The sequence below is a fragment of the Camelus dromedarius genome, chromosome 25 (genome assembly GCF_036321535.1).
Source record: "Camelus dromedarius isolate mCamDro1 chromosome 25, mCamDro1.pat, whole genome shotgun sequence".
In the NCBI taxonomy this organism is placed as follows: Eukaryota; Metazoa; Chordata; class Mammalia; order Artiodactyla; family Camelidae; genus Camelus; species Camelus dromedarius.
In genome coordinates this window covers 19,015,542-19,032,397 of record NC_087460.1, presented here as the reverse complement: position 1 = coordinate 19,032,397, position 16,856 = coordinate 19,015,542, and the positions used below count along the sequence as shown (strand labels likewise).

Below are 16,856 nucleotides of genomic sequence, written 5' to 3'. Positions count from 1 at the left end.
TCATATGGTATTTTTCTTTCTCTTTCTGGCTTACTTCACTTAGAATGACATTCTCCAGGAGCATCCATGTTGCTGCAAATGGCGTTATATTGTTGGTTTTTATGTCTGAGTAGTATTCCATGGTAGAAATATACCATATCTTCTTTATCCAGTCATCCATTGATGGACATTTAGGCTGTCTCCATGTCTTGGCTATTGTAAATAGTGCTGCTATGAACATTGGGGTGCAGGTGTCATTTTTAAGTAGGGTTCCTTCTAGATATATGCCCAGCAGTGGGATTCCTGAGTCATATGGTAAGTCTATTCCTAGTCTTTTGAGGACTCTCCATACTGTTTTCCACAGTGGCTGCACCAAACTACATTCCCACCAGCAGTGTAGGAGGGTTCCCTTTTCCCCACAGCCTCTCCAGCATTTGTCATTTGTGGACTTTTGAATGATGGCCATTCTGACTGGTGTGAGGTGATACCTCATTGTAGTTTTGATTTACATTTCTCTGATAATTAGTGATATTGAGTATTTTTTCATGTGCCTATTAATCACTTGTATGTCTTCCTTGGAGAATTGCTTGTTTAGGTCTTCTGTCCATTTTTAGATTGGGTTGTTTGGTTGTTTCTTATTAAGTCGTATGAGCTGCTTATATATTCTGGAGATCAAGCCTTTGTCGGTTTCATTTGCAAAAATTTTCTCCCATTCCGTAGGTGGTGGTTTTGTTTTGCTTGTGGTTTCCTTTGCTGTGCAGAAACTTGTAAGTTTCATTAGGTCCCATTTGTTTATTCTTGCTTTTATTTCTATTGCTTGAGTAGACTGTTCTAGGAGAACATTTTTGAGATGTATGTCAGATAATGTTTTGCCTATATTTTCTTCTAGGAGGTTTATTGTATCTTGTCTTATGTTAAGTCTTTGATCAATTTTGAGTTGATTTTTGTGTATGGTGTAAGGGAGTTCTGTAGCTTCATTGCTTTACATGCTGCTGTCCAATTTTCCCAACACCATTTGCTGAAGAGACTGTCTTTATTCCATTGTATATTCTTGCCTCCTTTGTCAAAGGTGAGTTGATCAAAAGTTTGTGAAGGAAGTTAAAGAAGACTTTAAAAAATGGAAAGATATCCCATGCTCCTGGATTAGAAGAATCAATATTGTTAAAATGGTCATACTGCCCAAGGCAATCTACAGATTGAATGCAATCCCTATCAAATTACCCAGGACGTATTTCACAGAACTAGAACAAATCATAGTAAAATTTATATGGAACCATCAAAGACCTAGAATTGCCAAAGCATTACTGGGTGTTTATTTTTAACCATTCTGTCCCACCAGTGCTGGGTTTTTTCCCCCCTCTATTTAAAATGATAAAAACTAAGTTATTTTCAGTTTACCTGTAAGCTGCCCTTCTAGTAAAAAAATCTCAATTCTTTAATAATTAGTAGAGGCTATTTGCAAGGTTTGCTTATTTCAGGCATGTTAAATTCTTTTTATTTCCTGTCTTTGGTTGGACTTTCTACTTTCCATGAACTTGAATTACCTAAAAGAGAAGACTGTACAGTCCATTTAGCAGTTGTTTTCAGAAATAGCCTGGCAAGAGAGATCATGATTTAGTGTTTGTTTATGTTACACACAATTGGCTACAGGAGATTTATATAAATATATGTATATATATATATATGGACATGTTTAGCTGTTGAGGTTTATGTGGAGTTTTGGTGAGTATAATTTAGGTTCAGAGTCCGAAGCTTTTCTTTAAATTACATCTCTCTGGTTTACGATAACAGTGTTTATCCCAATTTTCCACATCTTCCCTCTTCTAATTCTGTGGGCCTTCCAAGAAGTTTCCGGATGCTTTTGGGAAGAGTGATATAAATAAGTTTGACTTTACTTCTTAAACATCAGAGTTCCCACTAATCTCGGTTGTAAACTGGGCGATTGAATCCCGTATCCGGTCCATTGAAGGAAGGAAGCCAGGAGTCCTGAAAATTCAGTTGCTGACAACAGAAACCAAATCCAGCTTTTAGTAACCTTTTCAAAATAAATAACCACAGAGGCTGGACCTATGATTCTTTTAACACCTGTTCATGCCTTGAGCTTAATATTCTTCATTGAGGCAACAGGACATAGTGGGGGAAAGACATGGGCTTTAGAACTGGATTAGACTGATTGTCTGAAAACTTTTTATTTTAAAATGCTTAAGAAATTCTCAGGAAAATATAAAGATAGTACAGAGAGGTCCCTTTCACCCTCACCCACTTCCCCCCAGAGATCACACTGCAAATAACTGTATTATGATCTTACATTGACCTTGGTACAAGGTGAGTGTATAGGTCTAAGCCATTTTATCGTATCTGTAGATTTGTAGAAGCATCATTACAATCAAGTTGCTGAATTATTCTGTCAACACAAAGATGCTGCTGCCCCTTGTGGTCACACCCACCCTCTACCCTGCCACCAACCCTAAACCCTGACACCTGCCAATCTGTTTTCCATCTCTATAATTTTGCCACTTTGGGAACGTTATATTAATAGAATCAGAGTATTTTAAGATTTTTTTTTCTCCACCTAATGTGTTTGAGATCCTTCCAAGTTGGTATGTGTATCAATGGTTTGTTCCTTTTCATTGCTGTGTGGTGTCACTCAGGATGGATATACCATACGGACAAGAGTTTGTTTAAATTCACCTTTTGAGGGACTTTTTTTTTTTTTTTCCAATTTTGGGCTGTTAGATATAAAGTGGCTATGAACATCCATGTACAGGACACACGTGCCAACGTAAACTTTCATTTCTCTGGCGTAAATGCCCAGGAGTGCCATTAGTGGGTTGCAAGGTAGGTGTATGTTTAGATTTTTAAGAAACTGCCAAGCTGCTTTGCAGACTGACTCTGCCACTTTATACTCCCTCCAGCGGTGGAGGAGAGATTCAGTCTCTCTGGGTCCTCCCCAGCATTTTGTATTGTCGCTATTTTAATTATGAAGACAAAATTAAAAGAGATACACAGTGTCAGTGTCCAGGCTAACTTCTATTAATGTTTTGGTACGGCCTTGGTCAGCTTGACTGTTACAGCAAACTGCCAGAGGCCCAGGTGGCTTAAGCAAAAGACATTTATTCCTTACAGCTCTCGGAACTGGGAAAGCCGAGATCAAGGTGCTGGCAGACCCAGTTCTTGGTGAGGGCTGTCTTCCTGATTTGCAGATGGTCACCTCCCTGTTCTGTCCTCAAGACAGAAAGCAGACGGAGAAGCAGCTCTCCTGTCTCTTCTTATGAGGCCACTAATCCCATTATGAGGGCTGTATTCTCAGGACCTAATTTAATTACCTTCTAAAACCCTCAGTTCCCAAAACCATACACTGAAGATTAAGATATCAACATAGGGAAGATCTTATGGTAGCTCACGGAGAAAAAAATGTGACAATGAATATATATATGTTCATATATAACTGAAAAGTTGTGCTCCACACTGGAATTTGATACAATATTGTAAAATGATTATAAATCAATAAAAAATGTTAAAAAAAAAAAGATTTCAACATAGGAATTTTGGGGGATTACGAACATGCAGGCAGTACCAGCTCACCATCTTTTGTTGTGCATATATATACACACACACACACACACACATATACATATCTATACATTTTAACAATTGGATTCTTATTATATAATGCTACTTGGTCATGTTCTACTTTTATTTAAGACTATATAATAATTATATAATATAATAATTACACATGTGTTTCAATATTCTCTTAAACATAATTTTAAAAGATTAAGTGGTGTTATTCCCCTATATGGTTATGTTAAAATGTATTTAAGTATTCCTCTGTAATTAGGTATTTAGGTTGTTTCTGGTTTTTCACTAATATGGACATAATGCTTTCCGTGTGTTTCTGATTTGATTGTGATTACTAAAGTTTGAGGAAGTGTTTTTAGGTTTTGATGCATGATGCCAATGGCTATTCAGAAAAAAGTGCAGAGGGTTATATAAACTTTCACTCCCAGGAGAAGGCCATGGTTTTGTCTATCTCATGGAATCCATGCCAACATTGTATTCTATTATATATTTTTTTAATTTAGTATTTATAAATATTGAGACACTAATGCTCTTATGTAAATTCTCCCGAGTGTCTCAGCTTTGTTTTCAGAAGTTGAATTTGTAGATCTCCCCTGGCTTTTAGAGGCCACTTCTCACTACCGTTGGCATCTCTATGAAGGTAACAGTGGCTCACATGCAAGAGAAGTTTCTTTCTTGTTCACATGAAGTTTAAATAAATGTTCCTGGTGGGAAGGCAGCTCACCTCCACACTGTGATTCAGGGAACCAGGCTCCCTCTGTCTGGGGCTCTTAACAATGGCTTTAGGTCCCCATACTTGTCTTCATCAAGCAGGAAGAGGAAAATGCATGGATGTTCAAATGTTGCAGGGAGATTCTATGAACCAGGCCTGGAAGTGGTACCTGTCCCTTCCACTCACCTTTCTGTGGCTAGAACTTAATCACGTGGTCATCTCTAACTGGAAGTGAAGCAGAGAAGATATCTTCTCAGGAAGGAGAAGAAAACAGGGTCTGGGAACCAGCAAGCCAGTCACTGCCACAGCATACTTGTCCGCATGGTCTGCTTTTGCTTTAAGGATGAAAACTGGAATGTTGTGAGTTGGAAACATTCGTTTTGGTTGCTCCAGAGCAATTTTTGTTTGTCTCTGATTTTTGCGTGTATAACCAGTAATTGAAGTTGTTTAGTAGACGTTTCTGAGTGTTGCAGAAATAACGGGTTTATTAAATTTAAGTGTAGTGATGGAAATAATTGTCTTTGGCAAATAAAAAATGAAATCATCCTATTGAGTGAAAATGGTTCACACACTACGGATTAATTCACATACCCTCTTTGGACTGTCTGTGGTCCTGAGCGTATTTCATGGCACATTGTAAGTATGGGAGTAACTCCAGGGTAAGTCTGTAACAGTGAATGGGTTCATTGGTACTGTTCACATGCGGTAAACACAAAAAACCAAAATCACAGGGCACAAAACAAGAAGAGGCTTATTCATGCTGCAGGTTTGATTTTACTTTTGTTTGCGGTAACCTGGATGCTGAAATCCCTGAGACTGCCTACCCAAGAAACAGGAACACAGCAAAACTGGAGGCCAGTTAACACATGCGTACTGCTTTCTTGAAAGTAGCCGTGAAAATCCTAAGGACTGAGAAGAGTTGAAAATTTTAGGCAGATGGCTGTGGTTCCCAGTTTGTGCCTCTTATTTCTGCAGAAGGACCAGATTTGGACCTTTGTGTGCACCTCATCTTGAGGGCCGCGTGGAAATTGTATTTTTTGTTCCTCAACCAAATCATATTTAGATGAGGACAAGGTGTTTTTCTTTTTCACATGCGGTGGCATACCAGCCAGCTCTGCCGGGAGTCACTCACTGCCCAGCTGCCCACGCTGGTGCGGCCCAGCTGCTGGCTTCCTTCCAGCACGTCCGGGGGAAATGCTTCATTGGCCACCTGTCGGTCCCCACCTTCTATCTGTTTCTCCTGAAGTGCTAGTTAGGGAAATCGTGATCAAGCAGGATTCTTAATCACCTTCCTTATAGAGCTGGCACCAGCTGCCACCTCCTCACATCTTGAAGGCGCCCTGCCCAGTCTCTCCCTCCTGGAGATGGCCTTTCTTCAGTTTGAAGGTCACATGCAGGTGGGACCCCTAGAAATTGATTGCTAACTGACTGTGGCAGGGGTCAGGCTTCCTCCTTGGGCAAAGGACATATCAAAATAGATTCTTCTGGAGTTTCTTTTCCTCATGATGAATGTCTGTTGTTTCTGTCAGTCTGAAGTATTTGCTTAACTTTTATAATGTACTTCTTCTATATTGGGTAGAAAATCAACCAACAGTGGGCAGATCTGCTTTTAGCTCTGCTAACATGGTGTTTACAGTGGGAGGGCTCAGGAAATTGGAACCTTCATGTTTGAAGAGAGTGGGGATGATTTTGGATAGTCCTGTAGTCATTAAACCTTGCATATGAGGAAAAGATAGTAAAAAGAAGAGGGGCATGTAAGACAGGAAAACTTTAATAAACTTTTAAACTAAATTTTACCAATATTTAAAAATAAAAATGAATATATGAATTTACCTATAGCAGAGTATAAATAAATGTAATCAAAGTGACAGGCTATGAGGATTCGGAACTCTAGTTTTATTAGAATGTTTGTGTTTGTTTACAGCTAAGAAGGATCATTTTAGGTACCATATATAGATGCGGTGTATTTTAAAATAAGGGACAGACTGGGAGTTCCAAATGTGTAGATACTGACAGGTTTATATAGAAAAGATAAACAAGATTATACTGTATAGCACAGGGAAATGTATACAAGATCCTGTGGTTGCTCATGGTGGAAAAGAATGTGACAATGAATACATGTGTGTTCACGTATGACTGAAAAATTGTGCTCTCCACTTGATCTGAATTTAACTTCAAATATATCAGCCTCTGTTCCAGTCAACCAGGCAGCTTTATAGTCCAGTAAATGCAATTGTTGCAGTTCCACTGATTGCACATATGAGGGTTCTGTGCAGTCTGAGTGGTTGTTAAATCATTGTTTATTCCTGCCCTCCTCTCCTTTATGTTATTTTAACAAAATGATACTGTAACGAATCCCTTATGGTGGCTTATCCAAGTAGAAAAGAAGATTTGTCTGACAGCTGGAAAGTATGGGTGAGAAAATTCTAGTTCTCATATTTTCAGAATTGACAAGCTCAGGCAATTAGTAGACATCTCCCACCAGAGGAACACTTGCTTTTGATTAAACTCTTACTCATAAGGAACAGCAAGTCATGGATTAAGAGTGTGTGTGTGTGTGTGTGTGTGTCCAGAGCAAGAAAAACAAATAATTTTTATCTTTGAGATAAAAATTTTTGCAGACCTTACGTTTTAGTCACTCCCTAGCGTTCTATTCTCCTGTACTCCCCCAGCCTGGTGGAGGGTGGCCTACAGGGTGACGCTTTCTCCTGGAGATTTTCCCAGGACGCCCCCAGTTTGAGCACTGAAAGTCCCATGTCCCAGCAGCTCCTCAGGACTGGGAAGACTGGACTGATCGGCCACCCTTGATGACAGCCCAGCCTCAGGGATGGAAATCCCTAGGACTGGGGATCTTTAGAGTGGACAGTTCTCAGAGGACTTTGAGTGGGGCTTACGTTCAGCTTAGATCAGGGAAAATGCACTCGTTAAACTAACAATTGGGCCCTGGTATCGGTGGCGTTTGTAAAAGGAATGTTAAGACTTATGTGATTAGGATGTTTTAAAAATGCATTTCCTTGAATTAAATGCATACCATGCAGAAGCACCAGGCTGAATCTGCAAGGGAAACTCAGCTGAGTTAAAAGAGAAACAAAGGCTGTTCTTCAGTTGAACATTAAGTTGCTTTGCACGTGGCTTGGTGACTGGAAATATAGCGACACTGTGATAATGTGTCAGTGAGAAAATGAAATTGGCTGCAGAGAAAATGGGAACATTAGATTAAACAAGTAAGTGGCTCTGGCAGTCGTTAGGACAATGAAGCTGGCGAGTGGGTATTAAATAACAGCAGATCGGAGACGCTGCTGGTCAGTAGCGGGATTCAGATGAAGGAGGAAAAGCCGGGATGATGTTGGCATCCGGGCACCTTTTGCTCTTTGGGATGAATTAGGAGAAGGCCCCCTTCCTTGGGGCAGATGCAGCCAGCACTGGGGCTCACAGGTTGTTGGATGGACCCCAGGCTGGATTTCAGCCCCTCCAGTCCCCTCAGTACCACTCCTCAGCTGGCTCTCTTGTGGATGAATAACCTGCACTTGAATGTCTGACTTCAGTGCCAAAGCTGAATGAAAGGAGTCCAGTGAACAGGAAGGATGCTGAAAGCCAAATTAAAGCTTTGTCTTATAGGAAAACATTGGTTCTCTTCCAGGAAGCAGGGAGCTGATAGAGCTTGAGAGAGAGGAAACCCTTTTTCTATCCTCCTAGGGGAATGCCTTCATCATTTTATTTATTTGTTTATTTTTGTGGCCATGGAGAATATGCCATAGGGTTTGAGTATTTTCAGCTGAGTTGCCTTCACTATTATAATGATGGCTATTTCATGACTGACGCCCAGTTTCTGGCCCTTGCAGCTCTCACACTCAGTCCTCCTGCCTTAAATATAAAGAGCATTAGGGGTTGGAGCCGGGGAAATGGGCTGTCTCTGGTTTGACCAAGGAAGGGTTTCTCTTGTCCTGTGTCAACGTTGCTTACATCCCTGTGAGTGGTGCTGTGTTTTCTTAAGCCATTTACTCTTCTGCACACTTTGGCCACAGCCCAGGCAGCACTGCAGTGAGGTGATGTGTTTCAGGAGGAGCCGTGGTCAGCGGGAAGCCTAGGCGGCCAGATGTCCTCCCTGGCCTCTGCACGAACTTAGTGCATAGAACCAGGGGTGCTGAGAGCTGCTGGGTTTACTGTCTGTTATGAGTTTCTCCAGAGCATGTGTATTAGGATGGGGCCGGGGAGAAAGCTGTAAGATGGGTCTAGAAAGCCTTAGATTGAAAGCTGGATTGGAGAAAATGGCTTTGGGAAGGTTTAAGTGAGACTTCCCCCTCTCCTTGCCCTGAATCTAAGCTGCCTGGCTCTGCAGCACAGACTGCAGTCTAAGTCACAGGCATGAAAGTAGGATAGAGAAAGCCCTGGCTGGGCCAGCCTGGCCTGCGTTCTGCATGGATGCGACAGTGGAGGGGGGAGACCAAGAAAGAATGCTGACCGGCAACACAAGGTAGCCTCCCACCAGCAGCGGTGGCCCAGTCTGTGTCCTGGGTGAGCAGGTCAGGGTTGGGACCATGGGGAGAGGCAGTCCTGCTCCAGGTACCTACAGAGCCCTAAGGACAACGGTGACACCAGCTAAGGACTGGGGCAAGCTCAGGGGAAAGGGAGATGCCTGGGGGAGATCCCTTTGCCCAGCTGTGGTCGAGCAAAAGGCAGATGGAATCAACATGAGTCGTATTTAGGGATGTTCTACTTCTGTTCAAGCCGTCAGGGTTTTATAGTACCAACTTAACTCTTCTTTATTCAGATTTCAGACACCTGACTTTGAAACATGGAGGCACATACCAAGTATGGGAGTAGGTGTTGCTATGCTGTTTGCAGGGAGCTCTCATTGCCTAGGGCAGGCTGTGCTCGCTCCAGTCCCCGGGCAGCTGTGGGGCACCTCTGCCCTAGGTCCCTTCTGCCTTCCCCTGCTCTCCCATCTTCTTTGTCCCACCAGGTCCAGGTCAAGTCTCATGTCTTCCTTGCAGCCTTTCCCTTCCTTTTTCCAGCCCATGTCGATGTATTCCTTCTCTGAACTCCTTTGGTGCTTTTGTTATGTGCACCCCTCCTTGGGGCTGTGCGGAAAGAGCTGAAAGCATGGTACAGTGTTGAGAGCGTGGGCTGGGGAACCAGATGCAGAGGCTCAAGGCCCAGTTCTGCTAATAACTGGCTTTATGATCTTAGGCAAATGCATTCACTTCTTTCTGCCTCAGTTTCTCCATCAATAAAATGAGAATAGACATATCACCTGCTTCATAGTTGTTATTTGTGGTGGTTGTGTGTCTGTGTTTGAGGAGTTAATATGTGGAGGCAGATAAATATTTTTACAATCTGGTTCTGAAGCATTTACTGATCATCTGGCTATACGTATCAATTACCTATTAACACAATAATTCTGTGTTAACAAGTTGAGTGACTTAAAATAATAAGGATTCACTTAGCCCTCAAGATTTTGGGTTGGTGACTTCAGGTGGCTGATTGTCCTGGTCTCAGCTCAGACCTCTTAGTGCAATCTGAGGACTGAGTAGCTATGGAGGAAGGTACTTCAGGAAGAAGTCCCATTTAGTTCTGAATATTTGAAAATGATCAACTTAGGAGGTAGATGCTAATGGTTAGAAAATTGGGGGTCAGAAAACTGGGAGTATAAAGGAGCATAGGGTAGGAAATTTACTTTGAATAATCTTGATTTTTTGCTTTTATTTGCCTAAAATCAGAAATTATTTAAAAATGCAGAATTTTATAATACCGATATCCCAAACTAATGTTAAAATATTTTTTTCATATGCAACAGCAAATTATCAAGGGTCTTCTTAAAAGTGAGGGGTCAACAGTATTTGCTTTGCCGTAATCACTTGGCACTCCTTTTTAAAAATTTCAGTAGGTTCTTCTGTGTTTTTCTTTCATTGTCATCTTTGATGCCATCAGTTGGTGAGAACATCCAAGGGTCACAATACTTGAGACCTGAAAGGGACCCTGAATCCATTTAGTCCAACCATCACTGATACAGGGGGAAAATGAAGCTCCTGTAGATTTGAACCAGGTCACGGGCAAATTAGTTAGAAGCACAAGGACTGAATCCTGGATCCTTGCTTCTCATTCTAGTGGTTTCCTCAGTGATTTGGTTTTGTTGTTTGGCATGCTCTCTGGCGTTGCAGGGAAAACCATGGAGAATTTGACTGAAGTTGGAAATGATCAGTGAAGGCATTTGCATAGTTCCTTGTATTTATAAGGCACTTTCGGCTACACTAGCTTGTGGTTGAAATGAGTAGCTGAGACAATCTGACACGATGGTTATGTATTACTTCTAGTTTTTTGATGTCCTCCTCTATTAAAAAGGAGCTATAATGTTCTTACTCAAGAAATTGTTGTCAAGAGATGGCTACACTTCAGTCATTTAGATTTGTGTCTGACACATATTCATTGTTTGCTATTTTTATTATTGTTGCTATTATTTGTCGTTGTTTGGTTCTACTTTGCAGACATCGTGGACTAAGGGAAAATTCCACTGTCTGGCTTTTTTGTGGGAGGGGGAACGGAGGTGCAGATAATTCAGCACTTGGAGAGCTCCTTGTAAGCGCTGAGGAATCCGCCTCTGACCTCGAGTTTTCTGAAAAAGAGGGTTGTGTCATTTTGGCATATTTTCTCACTTAATATTGGTCAACAACTAGAAATTGAAATCTTGAAAAGAGGTCATTTTTCAGCCACGGCTCTCTATCATTCTAGGCTTTCTTTGCTTTGGGATGCTTTTTTTTTTTTTTTAAGAGCAAAGTATTTGCTACCTTTAACTTTCTGAGGAAATGGGATTTCTCATGGAAGAACAATTTCTAAACAAAGGGGCACTTTATAAATATATTGTACTGAAATAACCATCATAGTGAGCTTCCAGTGAAACAAAATTTGAATTACCTAATTTTAACATTGGGGGGGGGGAAAAAAGTCTGGAACGCTGTGGTTTGTTTTATAGAAAGGAAACCACTTCTAATTTTTCCACTTTGTTAAAACAAACAAGAGAAATGAAGCTTCTAAAAGCAGACCAACCCCAAAAGTACATTTGTATTCAGATGTGTTGCAACTCCGGCCCTTCCCCTTCCCACACTGCCCTTCCTTTTTCCTTCCTGCTGCCACTTACCCTATATCCTGTAAAGGAGTAGTGGAAATATCCAGGGTTGGTCTTTGTCCAGTTGACTAGAAAGTGATAGTCATAGAGGCAGAGCTGAGAAAAGGCCCATAGCAGTGATTGCATCTTTCTGGAATCACAGACCTCACGGACACTGACGAGCAAAGCCAAGAAAATACACAGATGCAGACGTATGCAGAATGTCATGCACAGTTTCAGGAAGCGGTGGACTCCCTCCCTCCCATTTGGGGTTGTAACGATGCACCTGCCACGTGAGAGCTGACAGCATCCCTGACCTTCCTCCCTGCCGGGCTCTCTTTTGAGAGCTATGGAAGAAGAATGGATTTTAATGTAGTGCTTGGGGGTGTGGATCCAGTCTGGAGTTTATTAAAAGCTGATTCTGTGTATGTTTTTTGGGCTTAACTCATTTGCTCCACTTATAGAATATCCTTTCTGTGTGAAGATACCTTATTTAAATGCAGATTTTAAGAGAGTTTGGGGTGTTGTAGAAATCTGAATCCTGTCGAGAGACCAAGCAGCACTTGGGGGGTTGGAGAACTCAGGTTTATTATGCCGGCGTGCCCAGAGGAGTTAACACTCCAAGCTCTGGACCCCGTCGGTAGGTTTACACAGGCTTTTATAGGGTGTTAGGTTTTGATTAAATTTGCACCATATGCAAATGAGGTGTTAGAAATGGACCAACCAGGAGTGAGCTTTTGGGAGCCAATGGAATTTCAGGGGTAAGTTTCATTTCCCTAGAAGCAAGCTGTTTTACGGAAGCGCAAAAGCTGGAAGGCAATGGCCCTGCCTGGGAGGTCTTGCTGGTCCCTTTGTGGGTTTTGCCCCTTCAGGGGGAGGCACCCTTTGAAGAAAAAAATTAGACTCAAAAAAGTAAAAGAAAAAAGTGAAAAAAGGGCAGGGGAAAGGGAAAAAAGGATGAGGTGGGACATGCTTGCTGCTGGATTATGTGGTTTGATTTGACTTTTTTCCCCTACACTTTGTACTTTGAAATACAGAATTGTACACTTACATCTACATTTATAGAATGCAGGTGAAAAGGACTTGCTTTAGGTTTTCTTGGGGCTTGTTGGCAGCTTCCTCTTGCTTCCCTTTCGTCGTCTTTATTAAAACCAGCCAATCACATGTCTTTTGTGGATATACAGAGCTCCCACTTTGTACAAGTGAGTGAGCTGTGGCAGATGTCGGGTCCGCACAAGTTCTTGCCCCTCTAGAAGTGACATCCTTGTAACCTAGTTTGGGTCCAAAGGTCATAGGCAGGTGAGAAAATTATTGATTGCATATGGATGGGCTCTGGTCTGACCGCTGCTTAATTACTTTGTTACCTTGGATAAGTTACTTAACCTCACATACCCTTAGAATCCTTTTTTAAAGTGGTGAGATGTTTTGTGGGTGGAAGATATTGTACCTATCAAATTACATTAAGTAGGCAAATAACCTCTTATTTTGTTTAATATCATCCCTGTGACCAGTGTAATTGTATAGTTGCCAGAATGCCTGGGTTATTTGGAATCAGATGGGGGAGTAACCCTTATAGCTCACTGTGCTAGTTCCGTTCCATATATTATCCCATTTTATTCCTCACGACTTCCTGTGAGGTAGATACCACTATTATCCCCTCTTTTATAAGTGAGAAAATCAGATGTGCAAAGAGGTTAAAAAAAACTTACCAAGACCTTCCAGGCAGTATCAGCAGAGCTGAAGGACTGAAACCCAAGTGGTCTGGCTCCAGAAGCCACGTTCTTAGCTTCAATCCTTTCCAGCCTTTTTTTTTTTTTTTTTTTTTTTGTTCTGGAGCCTATTCACCTTAAAAGGAAAATATGTGTGGTGGACTCTGATCCTTATTTAAGATTTTTTTTTTCTTTCCTGTTCCAGGTATCTGACAGCAAGCAGCAATAGAAATTTCCTGCTTACTATGAGGCCGTTCTTAAAAAGGGCCATCTTGGTCATAAGTTATGTAAGTATACACACACACACACACACACACACACACACACACACATATATATGCTTTTGAAATACTTGATTAGATAACTTTAATTTGACTCAGAGACATGATCCGGATTATTTAATAGAATCAGCAATAGATTCTTACATGATCTTAAGATCAAAGAGTTTGTATGCCATAAATATTACGAAGCCTTGGAAGATGTGTGTAAAAGCATTCCAGGGCTATGTGAACTCTATGACGCCCACAGTATGAACTATAACATTTTATGAGTCCCTTTCAAGGTGCTGGTGCTGAATTATCTCTGCAGCACGAACCTGGCTGTGTCATTTATCTGTGGCTGCCTATCAAATCACCCTAAAGTGTAGTGGCTTAAAACAGTAACACCATACAGCAGCCCTAAATGCTTTAGTGTGGGCGACATCCCGCTGGCTGGTTCTTCTGCTCATCGTGACTTCTGACCAGGGTTATTCAAGCAGGATCATACAGCTGTCAGCTGGGCTGGGTCACCTCTCTGTGATCACCCATCCTCTGGGGCCTCTCCCCCGTGGGCTGCCCTCTCTAATGGGATAGGCAGGACCTCTTTCCAACATGACAGCTGGATTCTAAAACAAACCAAAGGTTGCAGGACCTCTCAAGGGTTGGGCCCAGAACTGACACAGCATGTCTTCTCCTACATTCTGTTGGTCAATGCAAGTCACAAGACCAACTCAGATCTAGGAGGCAGGGTGGTCAACTCCATTCTGGATAGGAAGAGCGGAAGCCACGTGCCAAGAGGGTCAGAATTCTTGGTGGCCACATTTGATGACTTTCACATTAGTCATCCTCTTATACTGTTGAATGTTTCTATTCAAGGAGGTTAGGAGACCAGTCTCTTATGCTGTTGTGTTCCTTCTAAATTCTCTGTCCAAATTTATAGTCAGTTTTGATAAGAAACTTATGAAAATGTTTTTGAACTACAATTAATGTGATTTTTTTTCTCAACCCTAAAACGTGTTTATGCAAGAAGAGGAGTGTTCAAAACTTGAATGAGGTGGAGAGCTTTGACTGGACCATTTCAGCAGAAGGGGCAAAAGATTTCTCTAAAGAATGCCCTGGTGTCTTTGCATAAAACTAGGAAGATTCAACGCTTGTTTCAGAAGTGGTTTATTTTCTTAGTGTTTGGGAATGCAGGGACTTGCCATTATTTCTGTGATGTCCTATACTTGCTGGTAGAGGGCAGTTCATTTCTTTAGGCGGCTAAGGAAGAGTTAAACGCTTTTCCTGAATCCCTTGGGTCTTAACTGCCTTCAGCTCAAAACGACATGCAAGCCAAAGTGGTGTATTTTGGGGTGGCTTGTTTAGGGAATTTATATTCTGTCAGGATACCTTTTCTGTCACTGCTATAGTTGACATTTCCATTGTAATATCCTTAAGAGTTTAAATTTACTTTGTGTGTGTTCTTTTTAAGACGATTTTTAATTACTGCCTAGGCATTATTTGCAACAGGATAGCACTGAATGGCGATGAAATTCGACCGAGTGACACAAAAGATGTTCCTGGGGGCTGTCGAGATAACCCTTCATGAGTGGTCTGCTTCAGAGCATTCAGGGGTTAGAGCATTTCCAGATGTATTTGTTCAGCACACAGAAATGTCATCTGTCATAATTTACGCTAGCTTTTACGGGGCTGTGGGAGTGGAATAGTGAAGAAATGCAGCGTTGGAGACCACTGACATGAATTCGACTCCTGGGTCTTGCAGTTTACCAACTGTGAGATTCTGGGCACATTGCCTCTAAGCTCCAGCTTCGTCACCTACCTCTAGGGTTGGGAGGCCTCAGATGGATGGAAAGCCTTTGGTGGATAAGAGTTGATAACAGCTAGTAAGTGCCCGAAACTGACAGCTGTTATTAAGAATGTGCTTGCCTTTCCCTCATCACTTGCATTGTTTACTCATCCCTCTACCCAACGATCCATCTTATCTACAAAATTTTCAGTGGCAGGATTTTATAGAAATGGCTCACTAGAAGAATATTTGTAGAGCAAAACATTTGTGAAGTGTCAGAACGTATCCTCCGGAAAGGTGGGGCGCTTACCCTCAGTAAGCAATGGTTTTCTTATCAAATCTTTCTTCTTTTCTCAAGGTGGTGGTGGTTTTGTACTTCCGTCTGTGGATCATGGGAGGGTCTATGCCCCTCTTTTCAGAGCAGGATAATCCGGCCTCATTTTCGCCTTACATTCTTACAAGGTCAGTAGAAATGAATTTTTTTAACCTTACCTGGCATTCATTAGATTGTTTTCGATAATCTTAAATGATATGTTGGCTTTGCATTTTAAGGAAAGATTGTATTCTGCTCAGGGTGTGTGGAGAAAAGAAAGTCCTGTTTAGACATTTGGAATTCTTTTCAACAAGTGGTGCTGTTTTGTCAGCATTATGGCTGTTGTTCTCACATTGGTATATATTTGTTTATGTGACAAGCATTTAATAAGCACTTATCAGTAATAAATTACAGAGTGGCCCGTTTGGCAAGTGTTTCAGAACACTGAGAGGCGTTCAGAGAGCATCAAAACTATTTGTAAGATTAAAATCAGTGGGGCAGTTGAAAGTGGCAGACAGAAATGAACAACAATTTTTGCTAAGATGTTGTGGTCAATTATATCTTACCATTTGTCCTTAAGAGATTGAGAGATCAGATCGTGGATCAAGAAGTGTTTTGACGAATGGATCTTGTCCATTGAGAAGGGTTTTAATTCTTAATTTATTCAATCTGCTGTGATGTACTTCTGAGGCTTTCAGATATAATTATAGTTGACAATTTTTGTAACTTTTCATCAAGGTATGTTATTACTGTAATGTTTACACACTAAGGTGCAGTGTTCTTAAATTTTCATAGATTTACATACTTTTTAATATCTAACATTTTTGTAATAGAAACCTCCACGTTTTTGTGTTTGCAAAAACGTAATAAATCTTGAACCTTGACCTATAGCACGTTTATATTTTGGCTTACTTGTATCTCAGGGACAAGAGATTGTTGGATTTTGTTTTCATAAGCCAGGCAGTGATCTTTTCTTTCATTCATTTATCTTATATGTTTCAATTAAGAAATTTCTATTGTCTTTGCACTCTTTGTTTTTCTATTTTGTTCCTAGTCTTTTTTTTCCTTTTTAAAGACTTTCCCATTCAAAAGGATACCTTCCAGTTTGATTGACCCATTTTTATAATTAGTATTATGTCACAGTTGTTTTCATTACTTGCAATATATATTTGTATTAAAAAGTCTTGAGTACGCCTTCAGAAATCATATGGCACAGCATCTAATGCTGGCTTATCCCTCTGAGGTAGTCTGGAGCCTTGTTATTTATGTCATATATTTTTCAAAACGTTGTTTAATTCGTCCATTAACTCAGCTTGACACCTCTAGCCCAGCTTTTTGTTAATCCTGGAATCTACTTGTCTCTCTCACTTGTTTCTTCTTCCTCTCACTGGTTTTCAACATCTCCAGGGCTCCTTG

The 16,856-nt window shown here is 41.1% G+C and overlaps 1 protein-coding gene across 4 annotated transcripts in view; it reads left to right on the top strand.

Moving 5' to 3' along the window:
- TMTC1 (transmembrane O-mannosyltransferase targeting cadherins 1) overlaps positions 1-16,856 on the top strand; it is a 239,030-nt gene that overhangs the window by 94,406 nt on the left and 127,768 nt on the right. For all 4 annotated transcript variants that reach the window (XM_064479164.1, XM_031443862.2, XM_064479165.1 and 1 more), the window contains 2 exons: positions 13,290-13,371; positions 15,486-15,589. In XM_064479164.1, coding sequence (XP_064335234.1) covers positions 13,290-13,371; positions 15,486-15,589 — 186 coding nt within the window. The remainder of the gene's footprint in view (positions 1-13,289; positions 13,372-15,485; positions 15,590-16,856) is intronic.